General features: G+C 34.6%; 1 protein-coding gene across 5 annotated transcripts in view; it reads right to left on the bottom strand.

Annotated features, from left to right (window-relative positions):
* Positions 1 to 379: 379 nt before the first annotated feature.
* The window catches only part of TMEM232 (transmembrane protein 232), a 173,200-nt gene continuing 160,197 nt past the window's right edge, over positions 380 to 13,382 (bottom strand). For all 5 annotated transcript variants that reach the window (XM_033110575.1, XM_033110578.1, XM_033110574.1 and 2 more), the window contains 2 exons: positions 6,027 to 6,120; positions 380 to 1,111 (listed from right to left, as the gene is read on the bottom strand). In XM_033110575.1, the coding sequence (XP_032966466.1) occupies positions 905 to 1,111; positions 6,027 to 6,120 (301 nt within the window). In that variant the 3' untranslated portion in view covers positions 380 to 904. The remainder of the gene's footprint in view (positions 1,112 to 6,026; positions 6,121 to 13,382) is intronic.

A 13,382-nucleotide genomic window follows, 5' to 3' on the forward strand; every position in this document is an offset into this window, starting at 1 on the left:
GAACTTTATTTGGATGGAGTAGGTATTCCATATAGGTATTCATAACCTCTGTGATTAATTTATGTTACCTTCCTGACCTGGTGGTCATTTGAGTTTAGCATTTCCAATAAAGCACCCATCTCTTGAGTATCACCAGGCCACATGTGTGAGACACAGGCGGTTGTCATCTATATTTTTCACAAAAAGAATGTAAAGCATCATAGGACCCCCCCACCCCATTGCTCTTACCCATAGATTGAGAGCATCAGATGAAGTGAACTCACATTTTAAAGATGATTCCTGATTGGATAATCAGTAAGTGCAACTGTACCTCCCAGGACTATCCAAATAAACTCATCTGACAAAGCAAAAACCACTGTCACTCAAGAGTCTCCTCTGGTATCTGTTAAAGATCAACTCTTTCAGAGATGACTGGCCCATCCAGATTAGTTTACAAATATATACAGTAATTTATCACAAGCAAGCTTCTGACATATCGTTTGATTTGGCATAGACTGACATTGAAATACAAATCCAAACAAGTGCCTTACTTCTTTTATTTGTAAAATAATTATGGGAGTATCAGTTAATACTCATTCTGTTTTCAAGAACTAATTCTTATATGTGACTCAGTAATTTGCAATTCATTTCCATCTAACTGTCCAATGAATATCAATACTTTGAGAACCATTGGTTAAATATGCTGTATGATCACAAGATATGAGTCAATTACGACAAGTCGAGCTGTATTCTTGAAGATGTTTCACTGGTAAAATCACTTCACTCAAATGCGATTAAGACCTAACTATTAATTGAGGACTAAGCTATGACTGACTGTTAAAGAGCCTGCACCAAGATACGAACAACTTCTCTCTAGGAAATGGCTTCTAGTTAATTAGAAGAAAATTTTCTTAACACGTAGCTATCAATTTTGGGGGGGCATTTTCTTTTCTAATGAAATTACTTCAGTCCTAGGAGGAAGCTCATAGGGTTTGGTTTGCTTCTGCAGTTTCTCTTGTCTTCTCTTCATAATTTCTCTGAAGTGATTTTTTTCCTCTAACTGTTTATCTTTATCTTCTTCAGTCTTACATATTGCCTCTTCTTTCTGTCGGATCTTTAGCTCTTTCTGCCACTGTTACAGAGAAAAAGTGTCATTTATATATGATTTTACAAATTACCTTCTCAAAATGCTAATTCTTCTATTCAATTATCCTTTAGTTTTTCTTACAGATAGTCTTCAGGAACTTATATACTACCATACTGGAAAAATATATAAGCCATCAGAAAGTACACTAGCCGCCCCCCAACAGAATTCCCTCTTACCAATTTTAGTAATAATAAATCATTCAAAAGATTAGCTAATAGGCTTTATATTTATGTATACCAAAGGAATTTCCTTTCTTCATCAATATTGGTATTTACATGAGAGCATGGAATCATAAAATAAAAAAGGTGAAGGGATTAAGTAGTACAAATTGGTAGTTACAAAATAGTCGTGGGGATATAAAGTATAGGGAATATAGTCAATAATATGGTAATAACTCTGGAGAGTGCCAGGTGGGTACTAGACTAGTCAGGGGAATCACTTATTAAAATATATAAATGTCTAACTACTACACTGTACACCTGAAATTCATATAAAATAATATCGAATGTCAACTGTAATTGAAAAATTAAAAGGAGGAAAAAAGGATGAAGAGGAATAAGGGGTGCAAATTTTCAGGTATAAAACAAATAAGTCATGTTTAGGTAATGTACAGCATAGGGAATACAGTCAATAATACTGTGACAGGGTGGTACAGTGTCACATGGTTGCTGGACTTATCATGGTGATCACTTCTTCACGTACATCTATGGTGTACTCTTGAAACTAATATAATATTGTATGTTGGCTATATTTTTAATAAAAATCTTTTAAAAAACCAAGCCAAAGCAAAACAAAAAGGAAAGCCAAATTAAAATGAAAGGCAAAAATTGTGATACTATAACATATGAGGTGGAAAATGAAATAAATGAGATGACAAATACTGATTTTGCTGCAATTGAGCATGTTAACTCATAACAGTAACAGTATATCTGGAGGCAAGAGTTCTAGAAATAAGTAGTTGAAAGTAAACATGGCTATTCAACAACAAATCATCATGAGGTCCTGTTTTCTCTTCGAATATCTTTAATGAAGGAAAAGGTAAAAAGAGGTGGTAATCCCTCTTCAGGCTGAGTAAAACATTCAATGCACAATGACCCATAGCACAAAATGTTGGAAACTCCTAAAGATACTACCATTCATATGCATAAGCGGCCAGTCTGTGTTTAACAACCTATCAATTAATATAAATTATACCAGGGCTGCAAATTATGACTGTTATTTCTCATCTGAGATATATAGATATGAATAAGCAGGACTAAACCTCAGAATCCATAACACATCACTGAGCCTTCCAAAGCTAATAATTTTTTTAAAAATGTCAACATACTCAGAGTAAATATTTTTTTAAAGCATTATAAAATCATATCTACTTTTTAAATTCCCAGTTAAGTTTTAAAAACACAAAAATTACCTGCACCTATCTTGAGACTATTCCTATACACAGTTATTACTCATATAAATTTCATTTCTCAGAAACCATTTTTGCATGAAACATCCAGAAAATTGAGGTAGAACATCCAGAACATTCAGGCGCAACCTGAATAAAATTCATGCTTTGGTTTAGTCTGCAAATTCTGTGATACTTATCTGTGACAATTTTTTTCTCATATAATAAACTAAACAGCAATATTGTTTGACAAAACTACCAATTTTATGTTATAACATAAAAGTAGTAGTTGGTAAAATAAGATAGTATCTTTACTCAGCCATAAAAAAGAGGAAATCTTGCCATCTTTGACAACATGGATGGGCCTAGAGGGTATTGTGCAGAGTGTGGTAAGTCAGACAGTGAAAGACAAATGTCATATGATTTCACTTATAAGTGGAATCTAAAGAACAAAATAAACAAACAAACAGGATAGAAACAAACTCATGGATACAGAGAACATTTGATAGTTGCCAGTGGGGGTGAGTGAAAAGGAGAAGGGATTAAGAAATACAAATTGATTGTTACACACTAGTCATGGGGATGTAGGGTATAGCATAAGAAATATAGTCAATAATATTGTAATAACTATGTATGGTGTCAGACAGGTACTAGATCTATTGGGGTGACAGATGGGAGGGGTGTTAGGGGCAGGGAGAAAAAGGTGAATGGATTAAGAAATACAAATTGGTAGTTACAAAATAGTCATGGGGATGTAAAGTATAGGGAATATAATCAATAATATGGTAATAACTGGGTATAGTGCCAGGTGGTACTAGTTAGGGGGATCACTTCCTAAATTATATAAATGTCTAACCACTATGCTAAACGCTTGAAGCTAGTATAAAATAAAATTGAATGTCAACTCTAATTGAAAAATTTAAAAAGGGGGGGAAGATCAATAATATTGTGATAGCATGGTACAGTGTCAGATGGCTGCTGGACTTATGGTGATCACTTTTTAGCACAGGGAATAAAATCAATAATGTGGTAATAACTCTGTATGTTGCTAGGTAGATACTGTTGAATAACTCTGATGTACACCTGAATCTAATATAATATTGTATGTTAGCTATATTTTAATAAAAATATTTTTTAAAAAGACGGAACTATAAACAAAGATAACTAATCTACTTCACATGAGAGATTTCATTGTACCTCATGACTTTGATCTTTACATTGTGAAAAATCAACAGAGGAATAATTTTTAAGATCTCTCAGTGAAACAGAATGTTTGGGTTTTCAAAACAGCATGTACTATTTTGGTAGGAATGTGGCACCATATTTCTGACGTCCAGGCAGATACACTTCCTCTTTTTCCTCCTCGTTAGAACTTGGCAAGGCTGGAATTCACCGTGACATTATGATCCTTCTTTTTGTTAACCCACAAAACAAGTAAACCTTTCTTCACATCTTTGTCTTTGTTGACCTTGACAAATTCTATTTGGATAAACCATTCTTTTGTCTTTACTTTTATCAGCCATTATTGTCACTGATGTGGCAGCTAGAAGGATGCAGATATGCTTGAAATTGATGGGACAGAGAAGCACCATTTACTGCTTTATTCAACCCATTCACTCAGGGATTTAATCACCATGCTATGGAATACCAACAGTATAAAGGTATCTTAATATCTATTGAACAAGTAGATATCTGCCTTATTCCTTGCTTATTATGGCCACTCAATAAAATTCAGTTAACTGAGTAGGACAATTAAACCTGTAGCTGTGTGTTTTTATTTCTTGTCAATATTACAGATTACACTTTCCCACCCCCATTCAGGTTAGGGATTATAAACCAAGAAATTGAGCAACTATGCGGAATTGAAAAGAAAAGTAGATTTGGAGTCCAAAGATTTGGTTTTGTGTGTACATTCAATTACTAACTTTAAAGTCTTGCACATGTAATTGAGTTGTAAACCACCATTTTTCTTATTGGTAAATGTTTTATAGGCTTGTCATAAGGATTAAAGTAACTAATGTAAGAACATTTTGTAAAGTGTGAATTATTAAGTACAAAGCACTACAGTTATGGCTAAATGAAAGGAAACGGTATATACATGAATACATTTTTAAGTGTGATATTCAAAGAAACTTTCATAAATCTTTCCAAATTAATACTACGAACTACTATTTGTTTAGGCTAGCACCATATCAAACAATTTGGATCCTATCAATTATCAAACTTATTTTCAGAAAGTATTCCTTTAACCTTCTATAGGATGCTCTAAATAGATTCATGGTGGTGATTACTTAGATAATGTTTATACCCTTGGAAAGAGGAAAAGATGATAGATTTTAGGATTCATTTCCTAGCATCCTCTTTATCATTCAAAATAATGTCTGTCTGTCTCTTCAATTAGCCCTAGGTAGTCGTGTTTAATCACAAAGTGATTAAAGGTTTTCTAATCTTTCAAGGGTAAAGAATGGTCACTAAAAACTGAATCAAAAGATTTGCGTTGTTATTAAAACAACACAATATATGTGTATATACAGATTGGCAATTTCCTATCTCTTGTAACCTGTTGTAGACAAATCAGTTGAATGAATAGTAAAATATAGATGCTGCAATTTATAAGCTATTAGGAATTTTTGATAATGCCCTGGACATATGATAGATTGGTTTAACAAAAACTTTAGCTCTCATTTTGTGGTTCCAGGGTATCGTTCAGTTTCCGAATCCTAGTACTTGTAGTTATTGCTAGAGTAGCGTAAATATTAGCTATATGATAAATTATTCAGTGGTATCAGTAACTGAAATAATCCTTCGTTTTTTTTTCCTCAAAAAATCACTAATTAAATTGAAGGCAAAAAAATTAATCATGGGAATATAAACAAAATCTGATAAATAATATTGAACTACTGGTGACAAAATTTAAATACATTCTATATGGTATCGAATCCATATTAGATGCAAAGAGAAACTAGAAAATAAATACTTTCTCTCCTACTCCAACTGTACTCCTAAAAAGCAGCAGTCATAAAATGAAATCATCGACTAAATATAGTTCAATGGCTTAAAGTGTCTTAAGTGAATAGCCTTTTGTTGCCACTGCTTATTTAACTTACACCAAGAACAAAGTGATTAAAGTCTTTCTAATATTTCAAGGGTAAAGAATGGTCACTGAACATTGAGTCAAAAGATATTTGTTCCATTAATAAAACTACACTATAGAAGAAATTGGTGTTCACTGTTCAATATCAGATTCTTGTCAAAAGAAATCAGTACTAATTTAGGAAACAGGATATGACTAGTATTTTATAAATGACAGAGGCCAAATTTTCTGTAACCCAATGAAGGCGCTGAGATGTATAGATAGTACAGTCAGATATAACTAAGTTTGGCAATGCCCAATCATGGCTCTACTTTGAAGTTCCACGTATTAATATTTCAGACCCAGAACTACGCTTTCTAATTCAAAGTGCCTTTAAAGAATAAAGCTGTTGCCAGTAATTTTTAAAAAATCAATCTTACGTGATGGTCGATGATTCTTGCCAACTCTTTATCTCCCTTGGTGAAGAAATCTGGGTATGGAAACATGAGGAATTCGGATACAGAAGGATGTTCCCTTCAGAAAAGAATAAGAACAGATCCAGTATTACGTATAGCTATTCCTCCTCCCAGGAATATGTAAATGAAAGTCATAATGCATTAATAAACATTTTGATTCTATACTGTTAACATAAAGTTCCTGCTCTTTATAGACTACTATATATTAGCTGTTAGCTTGGGTAAGCCATTTTGGATTACTAAAACTGATATATTTGAGGGTAGGGCACGACATACAGAATGAGAACTAGAAAATAAAAATGCAATCTTCTCCTAGGAGATGTAAATACTATAGCTGGTTAGTAGCAAATGAGAAGCAAGGATATGAAAGGCTTAAGGAAGCTTGAAATCGACTATGTCCAATGGGGAGATGACACTGTGCATTGCCATACAAAGCCCCATGATCCTGGAAGTGCTGGTGGAAGTCGAAGCCTAGGAATGTGAACTAAGATATTCTAAAAAAAATGCTGTGACTTCAATACTTCTCCACGCTCTTTGTGTTACTAAGAATGGAACTATGGCAAACAGCAGCAGCTCAGTGAAACTGTTGGCAGTGCAAAGCTGGGCCCTAAACTAGTGGAGATTTAGAGTTAAACTGTTCACATAATAATTTTATTATTAAAGTTATTATGAAGAAATGATTGTGAGTCCAGACATATATAAAGCAAAAACAAAAAAACAAAAACAAAACAAAAACAAAACAAAAAGTGGTGGTAGAGAATTCAAAAAGTCTGATAAAAAATGCATGTAGACATTATAGCCATAAAAATTTATCAGACTTTTTTGAATTTCAGAAGTTCACCAGCTATATCTCTCCTTAGGCTCTTGCCTAAGATCTCTCCCTCTAAACCCACTTTCTCTCCTTCACAACCATATTCTCTAACACCATTTTGTTTCTTTACATATATCTGGACTCCAATGTTTGGTGTGTATATATTTACAATTGTTATTTCCTCTTGCTGAATTGACCTCTTTGTCTCTTGATAGCTTTTGAGTTAAAGTCTGTTTTGTCCAGTGTAACTATAGCTACCCTTGCTCTCTGTTTGTTTCCACTCGCGTGGAACATCTTTTTTTCCATCTCTTTACTTTGAGTCCATGTGTGTCCTTAGAATTGAAGCACGTAGAATTGCCTACGTCTCTTGTAGGCAGACCCATATAATTGGGTCTTGCTATTTTATCCATTCAGTCACTCTATAGCTTTTGATCAGAGATTTCAGTCTTTACATATAAAGTAATTATTGATGGACAAGGACACACTAATGCCATCTTATTAGTTGTTTTCTGGCTGTTTTGTATTAATAGTTCCTTTGTTCCTTTCCTCCTCTTTTGATGTCTTCCTTTGTGAACTGATAATTTTCCGTATCGGTATGCTTTGACTTACTTCTCTTTAGCTTTTGTGTATCTACTATAGGGTTTTTGCTTTATGGTTACCATGAGGCTTATGTAAAATATGTTATTGATATAACAGTCTTTTTAAAGCCAATAACAACTTCAGTCACACACAAAATTAAATCTTAAGTTAACCATATAAGTATATATACTTCATTAGCATTTTCCCCAATTCCATTTCAATTCAGTATCCTTAGGAACCATGGATTATTCTGGAATCTAAAAGTTATCAAATCCTTAGAGATGTATTTAATCATAACTTTCACACTCAAAATTCTACCTGGTCATATTTAATCTTTTATGCATCTTTAAAGCAGGAGGTTAAAAAATAAGTGATTTTCTTGGCACATGAATAAAAGATTTTTAATCTCAATTAATGCTGATTTTTCCATTTTGTAGGGGTGATCGGTTCAAGTAGCAAATCATATTTGTGTGTCCTTTGAACATTATTTGTGTTTATAATGGGCTCGCCCAAATCACAGAGCCTCAATATTATATAATAGCTTCCTGTAAATGACAAGATTTAAAGTGTAGGTATTTCCAAGAAAGTTATCCAAAGTTAAAAAAAAAAAAACAAATAAATCTTCTTGGTACCTTTCAAGGATAGGTTATAAAGAAATAGCTTGCCCTCAACTTGACTATTACTATTACCATTACTTGATCCCATGTTTAAAGTATCTGGTCCCTATTTAACTGCCCTTATTTTGTAGTTCCTGCATCATAAAACAAACTATGGATATAAAAAATTGTTCTTCTCTCACCCCTCTAACATCTACAGCCTGAGCAGTGATCCTGTTTCCACTGGCATGAGGAAAATGCCAGTCAAGGGAAGCTCTAAGGACCTTGGCTTCTACCATTCTCAGTGATCTTGCCCCAGGGGCTCTGTCTCAGACAGCAGCTGCTACAGTTTCAGTCTTGCTTTTCTTTGCCAGCCAGACTATTGATCTGGTGGTTTCTATATACAGTGCCTGCCAGAGTTGCATGTATCATTTAACATTAACTAGGGCTGATAAAGCAAGTAAAAGTCAAGGCATTTTGTATTTTAATTTCTTTTCAACCCACTGAGTCAAAATTTCCAATGGACATGTTCCACTAAAACAATTCTTTCTGCATTCCCAGACACAAAATCATGCAATCTGTAGCCACGGATGGTCCTCTGCCACACTAACAGGTCTGATTCATCTTCTATTTCAGTTCATCCACAACATCCTAAATCAATTTAACCATTAGAGTCTGGGTCTTTTCATCAGTCTCATTTTAGACACTAATGTGTGTGGTTATCACAATGGGATTGTGATGTGCTTGACTGAAAGATGCCAAAAGACATAGTAAAAGGATGTTAAATTTCTTTAAAAGGCAGCTTATAGAAACTAATGGACATGATTTCACAATGCAGGAGAAAACATATTGTGCCTCCAGGCTAAGGTATGGCTCCAGGAATATCTCTGAAACAAATCTGGAAGGATGAGTAGGAGTTAATGTAGTGTTAGTGTGACGAAGGGTGAATATAACTTAAATGAGTATCAAAGAACATTTGAGGTGGCATGGAGAACAAGTGACAACTTCAGTTTTGAATGTGTTGAGTTTAAATTCCTTCTTACACCAATTAGAACTGGTTGGCCTAGTCCTGTCATCCTGGGAATAGTCCTCATCACTGCTGAGGTTGTTTTCTGAACCCATTATGTTACTTTTTCTAGGTTTATTCCCTCATTTGGAGAAAGATATTCTTAAGAAGCTTCCTAAGACATGGTGAATAGAAGATAAATAATTTGAAAGTGTCTTTATTCTCCCTTCACATTTAACAAATTGAGGCAGGAAAATATTCAGGTATCATTTGTTAGTTGGACTCTACCCAAAGGAAGACCAGAATGGATTCAGACAATTTTTATATAAAATCTTTTTACCTGTTTCCCAAACATTATTAACCAAATATATTTAATACCAAGAGATAGTTGTGAATTAAAGTGGATATTATTGTCCCTCAGTTTATTGAGGCTCCACTGTCTTCTTGCTTCTGATGCTGCTTTTGAAGCATCTGATATCATCCTGATTTCCAGGCATTTGTAGTTGCCAGTTTATTCTCTCTAGAGCTATATTGTTCAAGATATGTACTTCTAATTTTCTCAATAGACAAATGCTGAAATCTCAATTAACAAAACAAATGTTTATTTCTTGTTCACGTAAAGTTTGATACAGTTAATTAGAAGCTCTGCTCTATCAGGTGACCCAAGAATCCTCTTTCCATTTTAAAATGCTACCATCGCAACATGTGACTTGCAAGTTCACTCTGACAGAGGAAGAAAGACTTGGGAGAAAAGAAACTAGTTCTTAATTGCTTTGGCATAGAAGTGTCATGTCATTTATGCTCATAGCACTTGGCAAAAAGTACAGGATTCTAGCCCAGGGTTTCTAAACCTTGGCCGTATTGACCTTTGGGCTAAACACTGCTTTTGTTGTAGGGGGCTGTCTAGGGCATCGTAGGATATTGAGCAACATCTCTATACTCCGCCCACTAGATGGCAGTAACACTCTCCACGTATGACAACCAAAAATGTCTATTAATACTGCCAGTGTCTCCTGGGAGCCAAAAATCAACCAAGAAGGAAGCCAAGAAGGAAGTCTTCTGAGAAAAACAAAGAAACACATGAAATGTTTTATGATGGCTAATGGTCTCTGTCACAGGAAGTTTTAAGTTTGCTTTGTCCTTAATTTTTCAATTTTCACAGTGAAATATGTGGTAGACAGATTTCCAATATGGGCTCCAATATCCCCCACCTTGTAGTACACATTCCTTGTGTAATTCACTCTCCTTGAGTCTGGGCTGGCCCAATGACTTACTTCTAATTAATAAAATATGACAAAGGTAATTGGATAGACTTCCATGATTAGGTGTGACTTCTGCCTTGTTAGCAAATTCTTTTTTGCCTTCTTGATATTTATGCTTTGATAAATTAGTTTGCCATATTGGAGAGGCAAGCAACTGAGGATGGTCTATAGGCCAGAGTCAGCAAGTGGTTGAGATTCTCAGTCTAATAACCCACAGGGAACTACATCTTGACAAAAATTAGTGAGTCACTTAGAAGTGGAGTCTTGCCCAGGTTGCCTTCAGAAGAGGCTCTAGTTTTGTCCAACATGTTGACTGCAGCCTTGTGAGAGACCCTGAAATAGAGAACCCAGCTAAGTCATGGCTGGATTCCTAACTCAACGAAAATGGGAGATGATAAATATATGTTGTTTTTAGTTGTCAGATTTTGTAGCCATTCTTTACATATCAGTGGATAATTAATACAAAGTACCTTATTATAGGGCTTTTTAAATTCATTTTTTTTGAGCTATTTGGGCCTCTTAATTGTATAAATATGTCTTTAGTTCTTCAAATTAAAAAAAAGAAATTTTTTTTTGTTGATAAGTAACTCCCCTTTGTCTTCTTTGTTCTTTTATTTTTCTCCCTAGAATTCCCTTCATACTAATGCTAGGCCTTTGGAACTGGGCCTCTCATTTTCACATCCTCTTGTTCCCATTTTCCTCCTCTTTGTCTTTATTCCACTGAAGAGCTCTTGCTAAGTTTATCTTCTAAACCTTCTGTTGAATGATTAGCTTCCATTATGTTTTTAATTTCTAAGAACTTTTTCTTTCTTATACTGTTTTTTGATATCCTTCCTTTTGCATGGATGAACAATTTTCATTTATTTCTTAGAAGATAATTATAGATATTTTAAAAACTTTTCTTCTTTGCTTCTACATTGTTTCAGTTTTCTCTGAGTGACTTTTACATTTTATTTTTGGGGGTAACTCTCTTTTACATTAGAGTCTTTTTTCAATATTTGCAATATATTATATCTCCATTCTGTTAAATCCATATTGTTAAATACATATTTAACAGCTTTATTGAGGTATTCAGCATACAATAAACTGCATATATTTAAAACAAATATTTTGATACATTTTGACATATATGTATACACATGGGATCATCATCATATTAAAAAAAATGAACATAGCCATCATTCCTCAAATTTTCCTCATGCCCCTTTTCTCAATTATATCTGTTTAAAATAAAAATAGTAAAAAGGCAATGGGAAGCTTTCAGTGGGTTGTTGGGACTTGTTAAATAATGGTCCCTATCATGGACTAGTTGGGTAGTGATTATATTAGTTATATTTTACTCCATAGCAAGTTATCCCTAATTAGCAGCTCAAAACAACAAACATTCATCATCTCACAATATTTTAGAGGGTCAGGAATGTGGGCCTGGCCTTTGGCTCAGGGTCTGTCACCAGGCCAAAATCAAGGTGTTCACAGAGGCTGCAGACAACTCATAGGTCAACGGGGGGAGGGTCCATTTTCAAGCTTATTTATATGACTGTTGGTAAGTCAGTACTTGCTGGCTGTTGGTCAGTGACATCAGTTTCTTGCCATTCAAATCTCTCCTTGTAGCAACATGGCCATTGATTTCCCTCAGAGCCAGTGAGTGAGAGAGAGTTCACAAGACAGAAGCCACTGTCTTTTTGTAACCTAATCTTGGAAGTAGCATCTCCTCACTTCTGTCATATTCTATTCATTAAAAGTGAATCACTAAATCCAAACCATACTCAGAGAGAAGAGATTACCCAAGAGCATGAATATAATGAAGCAGGGATCATTGAAGGTCATCTCAGAGACTTCCCAGCACAGGAGTAAAGACACTTTCTTGGGGGAATCCCCAAATATCAATATATACAGAACTTTTCTTGTGTGCCAAACAGAGACATCAGACACTCTCTACCTTAGGTGTGTCACTCTGGCCCCCAAGGAGAGGATGGAAGGGGGGAAAGTGGAGGTGATAGAGACAGAGAGTAGGGGCTCTGAATGTAACTCTTCTATATGAAGACTTCACCTTCATTCAGTACAACATCCTGTAGTCTTTGAAGATGCATAAGCAGTAAAATAGTACAATAAGAATTCTGTTTCAAAATGATTACTCTAACAGGTGTGCAGATGGAACAAGGAATACTTAAAGTTGCAGGACCATTTCAGGAGTTATTGAAACAGAATGTTGGCAGGGAGTATTAAACATTGGAAAAGCTGTCTTACCAGAGGAGCAATTGATTGCCATAGCAACCGTTCAGGTTTGGGGGTAGGAAAATAAGGGAGTATAAGAGAATGTGTTTTTTCCTTTCTTTTATGCCTCTGAATAACTCAACTATTGCTGGTTAAAGAATGTAGTAAAAGTACAAAACTTTAGGCTTGAGGCTAAACTACTAAGAATGTCTAAATATTAATACCCCACCAGAATTTCTAAACTATGATTTCTTGATATGCTGGCACATTTCCATAATTGTGAGGTATGTTACAAATAATTTATTATTAATAACAGCTAAGGATCAAATTCTGGAAATGATTCATACTTTTAAAATACACTATGCTAGGCTTGCAGACTCCCCATAATAATCTCACTCTTGTCTATTGTAATATATTTTTGAATGGGATTTAATCAATTGAGCATGCTGAAAAATGAATTTATATTTACTATGTGGCAATCTTTAGTAATTTAGGAGCCAATGGAATGGGCTTTCAAAAGGGAATTGAGGACTCTTCAGACAGAAATAGGGGCATATGCTCATATATAGTCCTTGCTCTATAACTGTTTGTCCCCAAAGTCTTTCCCAACCAGCATACAGGCACTGATTTTTTGCAGCACCTGAACGGGTCATTTTCACTTGTCTATATTAATTCCCCTAAATATACAGTTAGATTCCAGGTCATAAAAATAATTTAAAAATTAAATAGAAGAAAATTGATGGACAGAGATTATATTACATCCTTGAGGGGTTACTTACCACAAACAAAGTTCTATTGGGAGAAACAGCAATCTTGCAGAGGTAGGAAGGGCCTTGTTTTCCAAACAGACTG

The sequence above is a fragment of the Rhinolophus ferrumequinum genome, chromosome 7 (genome assembly GCF_004115265.2).
Source record: "Rhinolophus ferrumequinum isolate MPI-CBG mRhiFer1 chromosome 7, mRhiFer1_v1.p, whole genome shotgun sequence".
In the NCBI taxonomy this organism is placed as follows: Eukaryota; Metazoa; Chordata; class Mammalia; order Chiroptera; family Rhinolophidae; genus Rhinolophus; species Rhinolophus ferrumequinum.